Here is a 12912-nt window from a genome sequence, read left to right as displayed (position 1 = left end):
CTATTTAAGTGACATCATTAAGAAAGTGAAAAGACAGTCGTAGACTAGAGAAAAAATTTTATGTACATCAGCCAAAGGACTCATATCCAGCACATATAAACAACTTTTACAACTCAATAAAAGAAAGGCAAACAATCCAAAAGAAAAGAAAAAAGGACTGAAAACTTGGACAGATACTTCACTAAAGAAGATATATGGATAATCAATAAGTATTCAACATCATTAGTCATCAGTGAAATGCACATTATCAGTGAAATGCACATTAAAACCATAATAAGATACTACTACATATCTTAATGGCTAAAATTGGCTAAAATGGCTAAAATTAAGAAGACTAACAATACAAGTTCTGGGAAGGATGTAGAGCAAACCAAACTCTCATATATTGCTGGTGGTAATAAAAATATGGTACGACCACTTTGAAAATGGTTGATAGTTTCTTATAAACTTACACTTGCCAAATAATCCAGAATTCCACTCCTAGGCATTTGCCCAAGAGAAATTAAAACATTTGTCCACACAAAGACTTGTCCATGAATGTTCATAGAAGCTTTATTCATAATAGCCCCAAACTGTAAACAACCCAATTTTCCTTCAGCAGGTAAATGGATAAACAAATTGTTATATATCCATACAATGAAATACTTACTCAGCAATAAAAAGGAACAAACTACATATGCATACAACAACAAGGATCAATCTCAAGAAGTATGTACGACCAAAGAGTACATACTGTGTGATTCCATTTATATAAAATTCCAGAAAACACAAACTAATCTATAGTGACAGGAAGCAAATCAGTTGTTGCCTGGGGTAGAGGTGGAGAAGGACGATGACTACAAAGGGACACTGGGGAACTTTTGGGATGATGGAAATGTTCTGTATCTTCATGGCAGGGGTTACAATGGTGTCAAAACTCACTGAACTGTATACTTTAAATGAGGGCAGTTCATTGTATATGAATTATACCTCAATAAAGTGTGAGAGGTACCATACACGCCAGGTGGAATGCTAAGGACTATGGAAACACAGATGAGAAAACATTACTGCTCCCTAGCCTTCACAATTGAAAGTGACATGTGCATAGTTTTCAGTAAAGGTAGAAGTTTGTTTTCTTTATGCTGCCCCCTTCTAAGTGACCTAGCCAACAAATATTTATTGAGCTCCTATTATGTGCCAGGCATTCGGCTTAATGTTAGGAGTGCAAAGACAGGCAAACAACCTTCACAAAATCTCTGACCTCATAGAGGCTACAGTCTAGTGGGGGAGATGGCAAGGCCAACTACAATGTACGATGATGACTTCTGTGATGGGGAGAACACAGGACATCGATGAAGTGCTTTTGTGTGGTTGGGGACAACTTCCTGGAGCAAGTAACATCTAAGCTCGTGTCTAAAGAGTGAGTTTCAGTTAACCAAAACAAAGCTAATTATCACTCCAAAATGCTCCCTTTCAGTATGGACAGTGACATCCAATATGTTCATGTATACTGTTTTGGATTAATACTTCCCCAACTAATCAATTTTTCAAAATAAGGGGTAATTTATCCACACTTTTAGTTTCATACCAAAAAGGCATTATGTGTGTTACCAAAGCCCTGGTAGTTTTATGACTGAAATCCTTACCCAACTTTGTACAATATAGCTTGTTATACTATCCAGAGTGTATATTTTAAACTTTATTTTAGGTAGTAATTATAGATTCACACATTATTTCCTGCAAAATAATCTAATGCAATTAATTACACTGCCAAATCAGGAAAAAAAAAAAGAGAAAAAGTAATAATCTACATGTAAGATATGGTAAAAGTAACCTTATTAAATCTATTTCCTCCTCTAAATGAAGAGTGTTACCCCCACCCCAGGGTGTTTGGAAATCTGCAGGATGGTTTGGTGGTTGTCACAATGATTGGGCAGCTATTTGCATTCAGGGTTTAGGGCCAGGGATGCTAAATGCCCTGCAATGCTCAGGACGATGCCCCACATACAAAAATTACTCTGCCCCCAATGCTAATAGCATTCCCATTGATAAATATCATTAGAAGGTCTCCAATGGTCTTTCCTGCTCTAAAAGTTTGATAGTGAATTCTATTCATTCATTCGAACTGGCATGGCTTTAGTATTCTAAATCTCAAATTCAACAGGCAGAAAACATCAGCCAATTAGGCATCTGTGATGATTAATTTTGTGTCAATTTGGCTTGGCCACAGTACCCAAGTATATGGTCAAACATTATTTTGGATGTTTATGTGAGGGTGTTTCAGATGAGATTAGCATTTAAATCAGCGGATTTTGAGTTAAGCAGATCGCCCTTCATAATGTGGGTGGCCCTCATCCAATCAGTTGAAGGTCTGAAAAGAACATAAGATTGACCTCCCCTAAGTGAGAGAGAATTCTGTCAACAGATGGCCTTTGAACTTGAACTGCAGATTTTGAACTTTCCAGCCTCCATAATTGAGTTAACCAATTCCTTTAAATTAAATCTCTCTCTCTATACACATCCAATTGGTTCTGTTTCTCTGAAAAACCCTGACTCATATAGCATCCTTATTCTTGAGCATAAGGTTTAGAAAATGTGGGATGGAGAAATGAAGTTAATGCAAATTATCACATTTACCCTGGATATGGACAGCCAGTATCTCACTAAGTGCACACCTCAAATCTTAAACATTTCAAGTATTTGAGTTTTAGAATGCCCTTGAGCATTTTGCTGAGCATGTTTTCCTCTTCACTTTTAAACTCTTGTGCACCTTGGGAAGCGTAATCAATATGTTTCTGATTCATTTACACTTAACTTATCAAAATCTCTTTTCACAGCTGTCTCTCTGAGCCTTCTGAAGGCTTGAACTAGCTCTGTCGAGTCTCTGAGCCAAGTCCAAGAACCAGAAGTCACTTTTTGCACTCTCAAAGAAATAAAATAATGTAAGAACCCAAGTTGGAGTAAATTCAAAATGTATAATTTCTAATTTAGTTCTCTATTCCCTTTTTTAAAGTACATTTATTTTTACTTATCACATCTTCATTTGGAAAAAACTGCCTTGTACCTTTAACCTGTTCAAGGTTCTCTCTCAGACATACCTTTAAATATATACATATCTTCAAACCAAAAGCCTCAAGTAATTTTTTTTTATTAAGGTTATAAAAGTTAACATCCTTGTGAAATTACAGTTGTACATTATTATTAGTCATGTTGTAGGTACACCACTTCACCCCTAGTGCCCTCCCCCCACCCGCCTTTCCCCTGGCAACCACCGATCAGTTCTCTTTGTCCATACGTTAACTACCACCTATGAGTGGAGTCATGCCAAGTTCGGCTTTCTCTGTCTGGCTTATTTCACTCAACATAATACTCTCAAGGTCTATCCATGTTGTTGTGAATGGGACAACTTTGTCCTTTTTTATGGCTGAGTAGTATTCCATTGTATAAATATACCACAACTTCTTTATCCAATCATCAGTTGCTGGGCACTTAGGTTGGTTCCATGACTTGGCTATTGTGAATAATGCTGCAATGAACATAGGGGTGCATAGAGCTTCTGAAATTGCTGATTTCAGGTTCTTAGGATATATACCCAGTAGTGGGATGGCTGGGTCATAAGGTATTTCTATTCTTAACTTTTTGAGGAATCTCCATACTGTTTTCCATAGTGGCTGCACCAGTTTGCATTCCCATCAACAGTGTATGAGGGTTCCCTTTTCTCCACAGCCTCTCCAACATTTGTCACTCTTGCCGCAAGTAATTTTTGTATAAAACATATTTGCACTAAGTATATTTCTTTTCTTGCCTTGGCTATACGTACTGACCGGTGGATTAGTGTCAGGTTCAGTGAATCCAATGTAACCTGTTTTCGGGGTTGTTTTTTGTTTTTTGTTTCCTTTTAAGTGCCTCATGTTGTTTTGCAAAGTCCATGTAATTTAATCTATGTAATTACCGTTTCAGCACAAAAACTTCCCTGATGTTGCCTTATGCCAACAAAAACAGCACTATCCGATCCAACAGACGAATACTCCCGAGACATCATACAATAACAAACCAATATGAACACGGGAAAGAGGAAAGCCAAATATTGACAAAGAAATTAGAAATGCAGTTTTGCACTTTTAAGGGGCTAACCTCTTATTTCTAAGTTAAACATCAGATCTCAGGACTGTTTGAGCACTGACTTTAACTTATAGATAGCAGTGAATTTCTTAAGGCTAATTAACAATCTTTCAGACAATTTAAAGATTACATATGTTAAAAAAACAAAAACCCTCCTGTTTCTCTGCCTTTGATAACTAAAGATTTATTTCAGAATTGCACATTTATCTATAATATTCCAGACTCTAAGATAATGACAGTTAATTAACTGGGCAATAATTGTAGTCTATTTTTCAGAAAATTAAGCACGCAATATGAAAAAAGCATCAGACAAAACTTGGCCTTTGAACAGCAATGTACTTAATGCTTAAAAACAAAATTAGATACAGAGGTGTTCTTTTCAGGGAATGAATGAGAATTGGGCTACTTAAATTCATTTATCTGATTGCTTTTTAAATTAAAATAAGCTTTTTTCTCAACCTCAGAGTAATACATGCTTAGTCCCCAAAATACAGAGAAGCAGAAAGAAAGAAATAAAGGATATATTCAGGGCCACCCAGCAGGAGACAGACATGTTGACAACTTAGTCGGGAGCCGTAATGGTGCAGAGATGAAGAACTCAGCTCCCAGAGTTAGGCTGTGTGCATTCAACTCCAGCTCCACTACTTACCACCTTTGTGACTGGGAGCTAGTAATTTAATTTCTCTGTCTCATCTTCCTTATCTGTAAAATAGAAGTGTAAGGATATTGTGAAGATTAAATGAGATAAATTGTGCAATGTGCCTGGCATATAGCAAGCCTTCAGTGAACGTTAACTTTTAGTTTGACTTTCTAGATTCATTTTGTCTTAGTGTTTTCAAATAGGGACATTGTGGGTCTGATTTATGTTTGAAAAGGGCACTTACGGTCTCAGAAGCTAGTCACTTATAATCAAAATATATTTCTCTTCATACTTTTTTTATTGTAAGGGGGAAAATTGGAGATAAAATCTTATTATTTTTAAAATCAAGGCTGTTGATTTTAGAGCAAGAGCAAACTGTTATTTCAAAAATCAAAAGAAATGTATCCCTCAACAATTTTCCATGCAATAATAAATGTTTCAAGCTCTTCCACACATATTGTCTCATTTAAAGCTCATACAAAACTCTTTTAAAAACATGAGACACTAGAATTATTTCCATTTTTTGAGCTAACCCTTCCCTTAGATTAATGATAGACTATTGTCATTTGCATTTGCCCTTGCATTTGTCATTAGATTTGGGGAGAAGTAAAATTATATATCTATCTGCTCAACACTAAAAATTCCGTCTGCTTCTCCTCCTATTTTCCCTATCTTATTTAGAGATACCACCATCCAGGAAGTCAGCCAAACTATAAACCTGAGATATCCTATGCCTCTCTCTCTTCACCCCTCACATTCCATGAATTACTAAGTCCTGCTGATTACATTTGTTAAATATCTCTGGAAACAACTGCTTACTTTCCATCTTCATTGGCATTCCCTTAGCTCAGGTCTGCAGTGTTGCAGCAGCCTCCAGTCTCACCCTCTGATGTCTGCCAAAGGGAAAATTCTTCTTTGGCCACCCATTACTTCAGACCAACGGCATAAGGCTTTCCATGAACTGGCCCCTCTCAAATTAACAAGACATCTATCTATAAACAGTATGCTGTGGAATGTACCTCTCAAATGACTAAAATACAAATGTCCACTCTTTAGGGTACTCCCTTCCTATTATCAAGGAAACCAGAGAGTTGAACTAGCAATCATAAGATAGTACTTGGAAAGCAGTCACTGCAAAATCTCAAGGGAGATTTCATTCAAGCTATAATTGATCCCAATAAACTTTCCTTTATCCACGATAGAGGTGTACTTTCCAGTGTTTGGAATACATCATTTGCATCCACTGGATTGTTTTTGCCTCTCAGGCTCTATTAGGGAAACACTGACAAAAATTTATTTCCCAAGCTAATTCCCACCTCTTCATGAAGGCTGTCGTGTTTCTACCTAGTTAACATTACTTACTGCCCTACCCATCCTATCATAGGACTGTATTTTGTGTTGAATATTTCTACTACAGGACTCAGTATTCTTAGCACTAAAATTATTTATGAAGGTGCTTTCTTCTAGAAAGTTGCAAGTTATTAGTGATTAAAAGGACTATCACCTGGGTCAACCAGATCTGGGTTTGAATTCTGATTCTCCCACTTACTCATTGAGTGGCCTTTGTCTAGTCCTTTAACCTCTCTGAGCTACAGATCCTTCATCCACAAAACATAGATAATATGGTACTAGCTTCATAGAGTTATTGAGAGGATTCAATGACAAGCTGCATGGAAAGCACTTTGCACAGCACTGGATACATGAAAAACCCTCAATAAAGTAGATCTTACTGATCATCTCTGCATTCAGTGTGGCAGTGAGGAATCCTGTGTCTAGGATGGGATCCATTATACAGCCTTGCTTTTATTTTTTGTGGTTTATCTACTTTGGAAAGCAAAAACACTTTCTCTTTTAAAATATCTTGTCCATTATTTAGTAAACAGACTTTCTTAGATCACTAGAAATACTCATTTGGTTTACCTCTGTCTTCCCTTACCAGATTATAAATTACTAGAGGAGAGGCATGATGTTTTAGTTATTTTTGAATCCCAAGCACCTAGAAAGTGCCTGGCACATAGCAGGTACCTAAAAAAATTTTATTGAATGAAAACATAATTTCTAATACTGTATATAAGACATTTCTGATGTTATCATCTAGACCAGTGGTTCTCAAAGTCTCTTGAATCAGCAGCATGGGCATCACCTTGAGTTTGTTAGAAATGCACATGGAAGGGCTGACCCAAACCTAGTATATCAGAGTCTCTGGGGATGGGGCCTAGCGAACTGTGATTTAACAAGCTATCCAGATGATTCTTATGCCTGTTACAGTTTGAGAACCACTGATCTATACAGTATTTTTCTTTAAAAGTTAAAACCATTTTATAAATCTCAAAAACATTATGCTGAGCAAAAGAAGCCAGAGACAAAAGCACACATACTGAATTATTCCATTTACTTGAAGTTCTAGAATAGGCAAAACTAAGATAAGGAGAAAGAGACCAGAAGAGACTGGGGCAGTCGGGAGAGAGGTTTGAATGGAAAGAAGCATGACGGAAATTTCTGAAGTGCTAGAAAGTTCTAACTATATCTTGATGGGATGTGGATTACACGGGTGTGTCCCTATGTCAAAACTCATCACACTGTATACTTAAGACCTGTGCATTTCACTGTATTTAAATGAAACATCAATGAAAAATTAAAATAAGATAAGGTAATGCCATTCTAATTCCTACCGTCTAAGTATTATCAGCAGGAGATGTATTTTTACACAGCAATCTTAAGATGTCTACAAGGTCCTGCATCATCTGACCCCTTACCTCTTTTCTAGCCTTACCCATTACCACTGCTCCATCACTTTTTCAGTCCTTCACCAGCACTGACCCTTCAGTTTCCCAATGGCATATATTCCTCTCCAGGGCCTTTGCATGTGCTATCACCACTCCTTAGAATGTTTCTTTCTTTCCTTTCACCTGTTTAACTCCCATTCTTCTTTCAGTTCTCATTCTTCTATCTGTTCCTCAGGGAAACCCTCCCAAATCTCGATTTATCATGTGTGTCCGTGGAACCTTTTGTAGGACTGCTGTTTCTACTTGTGCAGGTTGTTCAGCTAAACAACGGTTCCTAGCTGAGGTGTTAGTGGCTGAAACCCAGTTTGTAATCCACTCACAAAGCCTTGCACATGGAGCAAGACTGTGTCAACCTGGAAGAGGGGCTGCCTTTTTGTAATTCATCAAAGGCATAGTCTACTTGCCAAGCTGTGCCTACTTGGGTTATTTCTGTCTATGGGGGTGTATTTTCAAAAATAGCACAAAGATACCATGTGGGCTAACAGCAGCCCTGGCCTTGTACTTCCCTTTCATAGTGCTTACCACAGTTGCAATTTTACATTTTTGTTTGTGTGATTATTTGGTTACCGTTTGTTTCCCACACTAGACAGTGACTCTACAATAGTACGAAACTGTCTGGTTTTGCTTATTATTGAGTATTCTCAGCACCTAGAACGGTGCCGGGCACACAGTGTGTATTCAGTAAATATTTATTAAATGCCTGAGATATTTTTTAATGCTGGAAGAATATTCAGCTTTCTGAAGGTAGAGACTGTGTCTTATTTTCCCTTTTTATCTCCCCCCTAATTACCATACTGTTTTGCACATAAATGGCATTCAGCAAATTTCTCCTGATTGATTTAAAAATGTTCAAAGAAGCCATATGATGTTCTGTTCATAGAAAACTGGATCTGCAAGCATATGATTACACACTGCATGAGTGATGACGAACAGCTGCTATTTATGAAGCAGAAGAGACAAAAAAGTGTTGAATGAATGAGAAATAACTTCAACTGAAATGGGAAGGATTTAATTTAGCTTTTGAAACTCATTTCCTGATATGAAGCTTACAAGATACAGGAAGACAATACCGAGGGAGGCTGTGAATTTTCTTTTCCTTTATAAATAAATGATCTTTGAAAGTTTTCCAAGCTAGATCAACCACTTATTTAAAGGCTAAGGGGTATTTCTGAATAGAGTTCTCAACAGTCTGAGATAGATTTCTTTAAAAATAAGGTTTTTTGAGCAGGATAATTTTACAGAAAATTTGCAAAGACAGTATAGAGAGCTCCTGTATACCTTTCACCCGGTTTCTCTCATTGTTAACATCTTACATGGTACATATGTCAAAAGAAATTGAAATACATACATATCTATTAACTACGCTACAGACTTTATTTGGATTTCCCCAGTTTCTCCAGTTATGTCCTCTTTCTGTCTCAAGTGAGACAGTGTTTTGATGTTCTTCCCTAGTGTGTAAAAGATTGTGTGATCTAAAGATCAACCTCTGTGAGTAGAATTACATAAATCTCGAGCTGCCTGGGTCCTTCATCTTGAGGCAAAAGTACTTTGTCTTTCCAATCAGTCAGACTTGAATGTGATCCCCAGCTCTGCCACTTTGAAGAGGTGTGTGTCTTTGGGTAAATTGTTTAATTACACTAAGCCATAGTTTCCACATTTGTAAAATGTGGTGGTAAGACCTCTCCAGCTGTGATGGCTCCTGGAATCCTTCACAGTAGAATTCAGTGTTGAAAAACTTACGATTTTAATAGGTTATTAGTCTTTTGTATTTATTAATACCATAAAGATAGCACTCTAAACAGAATACCTATGATATTTTACATATGTTAAATTAGAAGAGGGCTCAGAGGAACCTGACTAAAGACTCTCCTTGACAAAACTTCAGTCAGTCTCCTCTGAGCCGTCTTCTCAACCAGTCCTTGTCCTTGGGCTCTGTCTTCAGCTTGCTTAGTCCAGTTGCAGCAAGAATTCATCTAAGTCAGTTTAGAGAGAGTCTCCCACGTTTGATATCTGATCACCCTGGCAAGTTGGTTCAGGAAGAATCCCCCTACCCTTGATGTCCCCCCTAGTAAGTTTCCATCCACTTTCCTTTCCCTCTGTCCTCCTAGGTTTGACAGCTTGGTCTATGAAATCAACTGACAATAGGCAGGTTAACAGGATAAAAGGTATATAAATTTATTAATTTTTAATATTATGTGCATAGGGGCATCACAGGTGGAAAAAAAGTGAATACCCCCCTCAAAAAAGCAATGAGATTTGAGAGTTTATACCTTCTCAATAGGGGAAGGGGAGAGAGAAATGCTTTTTTTGAAAGATGGGCATTGTGACAAAGTTTACTTGGGTGTGGTGTCGACTTCTAGTCTCCTCTTCCATGATAAGAGTCAATCTCCTCTGGTTGATGAAACTCCTAGGGAGGGGATTTATGACAGTTGAGCTCCTTTTGGAGGATCTGTCCTTAGGCAGATAAGGAGAGTTCAGAGAAAGCCTGTTTTTCTTTTTTCTTTCTTTTGTTTTTTGAGGAAGATCAGCCCTGAGCTAACATCTGCTGCCAATCCTCCTCTTTTTGCTGAGGAAGACTGGCCCTGAGCTAACATCCGTGCCCATCCTCCTCTACTTTATATGTGGGACGCCTACCACAGCATGGTGTGCCAAACCGTGCCATGTCCACACCCGGGATCCGGCGAACCCCGGGCCGCTGAAGCAGAATGTGAGCACTTAACCGCTGCACCACCGGGTCGGCCCCAAAAAGCCTGTTTTTCAAGTGCCTTCAGCTCAGAATAATCAACATACCAAAGTTGCGTATTATGGATAGCATGTCCTGACCTCCTTCATCCCCTACTCTGCTCCTGATTATAAGTCCCCAACTGTCCTTGCTGTATTTAGAGTTAAGCCCTCTCTCTCCTATTGTGATAGTCTTGACACTTATTACAATAGCTCTGAATAAAGTTCCTTACTGTTTTAACAAGGGTCAGAATAATTTTTTAACATTAGTAATAATGAATATTAACTAATTTCCATTTTATTATCTGTGACGCATCCAAAAAATTTTAAAAATATCCCTCCAAGTTTTAATAAAACTCTTTAAAAATATTTTTGCTTTGTTATGAATAACATGCAAGCTGAAAGGCATCTTCCTCCCCTATCTGTCTTTTATCCAAATGTTCAGCACTTTTTAAATTTTATGACTAGAAGTTGACTCCTACTTCCCAGGTCCCACTGATGCCAGATGCACAGAGTAATTTGGATTGGAAATGCTTTAGTTGATTACTCTTTATTTGTAGGGCTATATTTCATGAATATCTTCTCAACAGAAAAGGGGAGTATGTTTGTCTGTGCCCATGAAAATGTCATACCAAAGCACACCTTATTTTCTCAGTGGCTGACTCCATACCAGTCTCATGTCTCTCTCTCCCCCACTGAGGAGCGCTTAGCAGTGTCTGGGACATTACAAGAGTTCAACAAATAACTGCAATTATTATCATTAAGACCTGAACTTTAATTTTTTTCAGGTTCCTTCTTTCTTTCTTGCAAAAACTTCTTATTCTGCCCTGCCTTTGTTTTACCTTCCTTTTCTCAATTTCAACTGAGTTCTCTCCTTATCTGCAAAAGGAAGAGTGATTTGCAATCTGAAGATAATGAAAGAGACAATGATATTCTTCCTGTTAAGGCATCATGCAGAAATAATTCAAGTACGCTAGAACTTTATGGATGGGGCACTCTATACTGGTTATCCCTTGGAGATGTAATAAAGTTTAATAGGAAAAATATATAATATCAAGTAGGTGCTCGAGAAATGTTAGGTCCCTTCCTATCTCCTCGTTTTTTACAGACAAGGACAATGAGGCCCAGGAAGATAAGTAGTAACAAGTAAGTGCTAAAAGAAAAAAAAAAAAAAAAAAGAGGGACAGCATAGGGTACCGGCTTTTACTTCTTGCCATCATTCTCCTTTTCCTGCTGCTCATTCGGTTCTATGACTTAATGACCCATCTAGTAAATCGAGGAGGGTAACCAATGTATTTGGCACCTGTCAAGCGCCCAGATATGGTAACACTTAAGAGACAAACATTTTGGCGAAGTATAATAGTTTGTTGCCGTCTCCTAAAATGTTATTGTATCTGGTGTGCCAAAAAATATCGTCCGTCGTTTAACCCTAACAGTCTCATGCATAATTGGAGGTGACCATTGACTTTTAGGCCTTTCCGTTGTTCAGGGCCTTGATAGTCCTTTAACAGTTAAAAAGAGCACTTCGGGCTGTAAGTCTAGAAGCATACTATAATTTTACGATATCCCTACCTAAACCTTACCCAATATTGGCACCAACTGAGTGAGGATAATAATTCATCGCAATAAATATTCATCGGAATAAATATTCGTCAAGAATTCAGGACCTGTGCAGAGACCATGATTTGGTAGCGCTTTGAAATCAGTCACGGGCTACGGAAACCCGGTGGAAGACCACTACCTGGTTCAGCAAACAGCATTTCGAAGAGGAGGGGCTTGGAGGAGGCGGGTCCCGGACAACCCAGCGCGAGAATACGCCCCGGCGCATGCGCACCTCTTGGTGCGTAACTTCCATTTGCTAGATGGGGGAGACAAGTGAGAAGCAGTCTACAGTTTTTGAATTCCTATTGTCAACTAAAAATTAGATTGTGAACAGTTCGATGGATAATGTGAGATCGTTATCCTGCGAGTTCAAGATTAACGAAACTTGGCATACACCGCTCAAGTAAGAGGTGACTTCTCGTAGCTTCCCCCGTACCCTGGGACTTTGGTGGTCTAGTCCATTCCACAGACTTTCGAGTCCTTGCAGCGGGTCGGGGATCGAAGGATTGGGCCAATTGCGGCAGAAACGTCTTTTGGAGGAGGAAGGGAGTGAGGGGGCATCCCTTTGAGTTCCGCCTCTCCTTTTTCGAGACGGTAGTGGGGAAGGGGGGACGTACGAAATACTGCCCTCGAAAGGCAACAGATAACACCTCTCCAGGCAAACTGCCGGGAGGTCGGCGGGAAAGGGGCAAGACGGGAGTAGGGAAAGGAAAGGAGCCAGGAAGCCGCGCAGGAGGGCGCGCGCGCGCGCGCCCCTTTTTCAGCAGTGTGGCGGGGTCGCACGCACGCCCGCCTCGGCGGCTGGGCGCAGTTTGCGACAGTGGGGGGAGCGGTGGAGGTGGCGGCGGCAGTGGCAACTTTGCGGCAAGCTCCGGCCGGGCTTGCTTGACGGCGGTGTGGCGGAGGCCCCGCCCTAGGCGGCAGGAACCTGGAGGGAGGCGGAGGAATATGTCCGAGAGGGAAGTGTCGACAGCGCCGGCGGGAACAGACATGCCTGCGGCCAAGAAGCAGAAACTGAGCAGCGACGAGAACAGCAACCCGGACCTCTCTGGAGACGAGAAT

The 12912-nt window shown here is 39.3% G+C and overlaps 1 protein-coding gene and 1 long non-coding RNA gene across 6 annotated transcripts in view; one reads left to right on the top strand and one right to left on the bottom strand.

The window, feature by feature from the left end:
• Positions 1–12068, bottom strand: part of LOC111774323 (uncharacterized) — a 27797-nt gene extending 15729 nt beyond the window's left edge. Inside the window, exons 1-2 of one of the 2 annotated variants that reach the window (XR_011441021.1) lie at positions 11990–12068; positions 4751–4803 (exon numbers count right to left, since the gene is read on the bottom strand). This is a non-coding gene — a long non-coding RNA (uncharacterized lncRNA). Of the gene's footprint in view, positions 1–4750; positions 4804–11831 lie in introns of both variants that reach the window. The other variant, XR_002809276.2, reaches the window with a different exon arrangement.
• Positions 12063–12912, top strand: part of EED (embryonic ectoderm development) — a 30095-nt gene continuing 29245 nt past the window's right edge. The window contains exon 1 of one of the 4 annotated variants that reach the window (XM_023645611.2): positions 12063–12912. In XM_023645611.2, the coding sequence (XP_023501379.1) occupies positions 12799–12912 (114 nt within the window). In that variant the 5' untranslated portion in view covers positions 12063–12798. The other 3 variants (XM_023645610.2, XM_070274225.1, XM_070274224.1) reach the window with 3 other exon arrangements.

Source organism: Equus caballus, chromosome 7, assembly GCF_041296265.1.
Source record: "Equus caballus isolate H_3958 breed thoroughbred chromosome 7, TB-T2T, whole genome shotgun sequence".
Classification (NCBI taxonomy): Eukaryota; Metazoa; Chordata; class Mammalia; order Perissodactyla; family Equidae; genus Equus; species Equus caballus.
The sequence above is the reverse complement of the archived record's forward strand: the minus strand, read 5'-3'. Positions and strand labels throughout refer to the sequence as shown.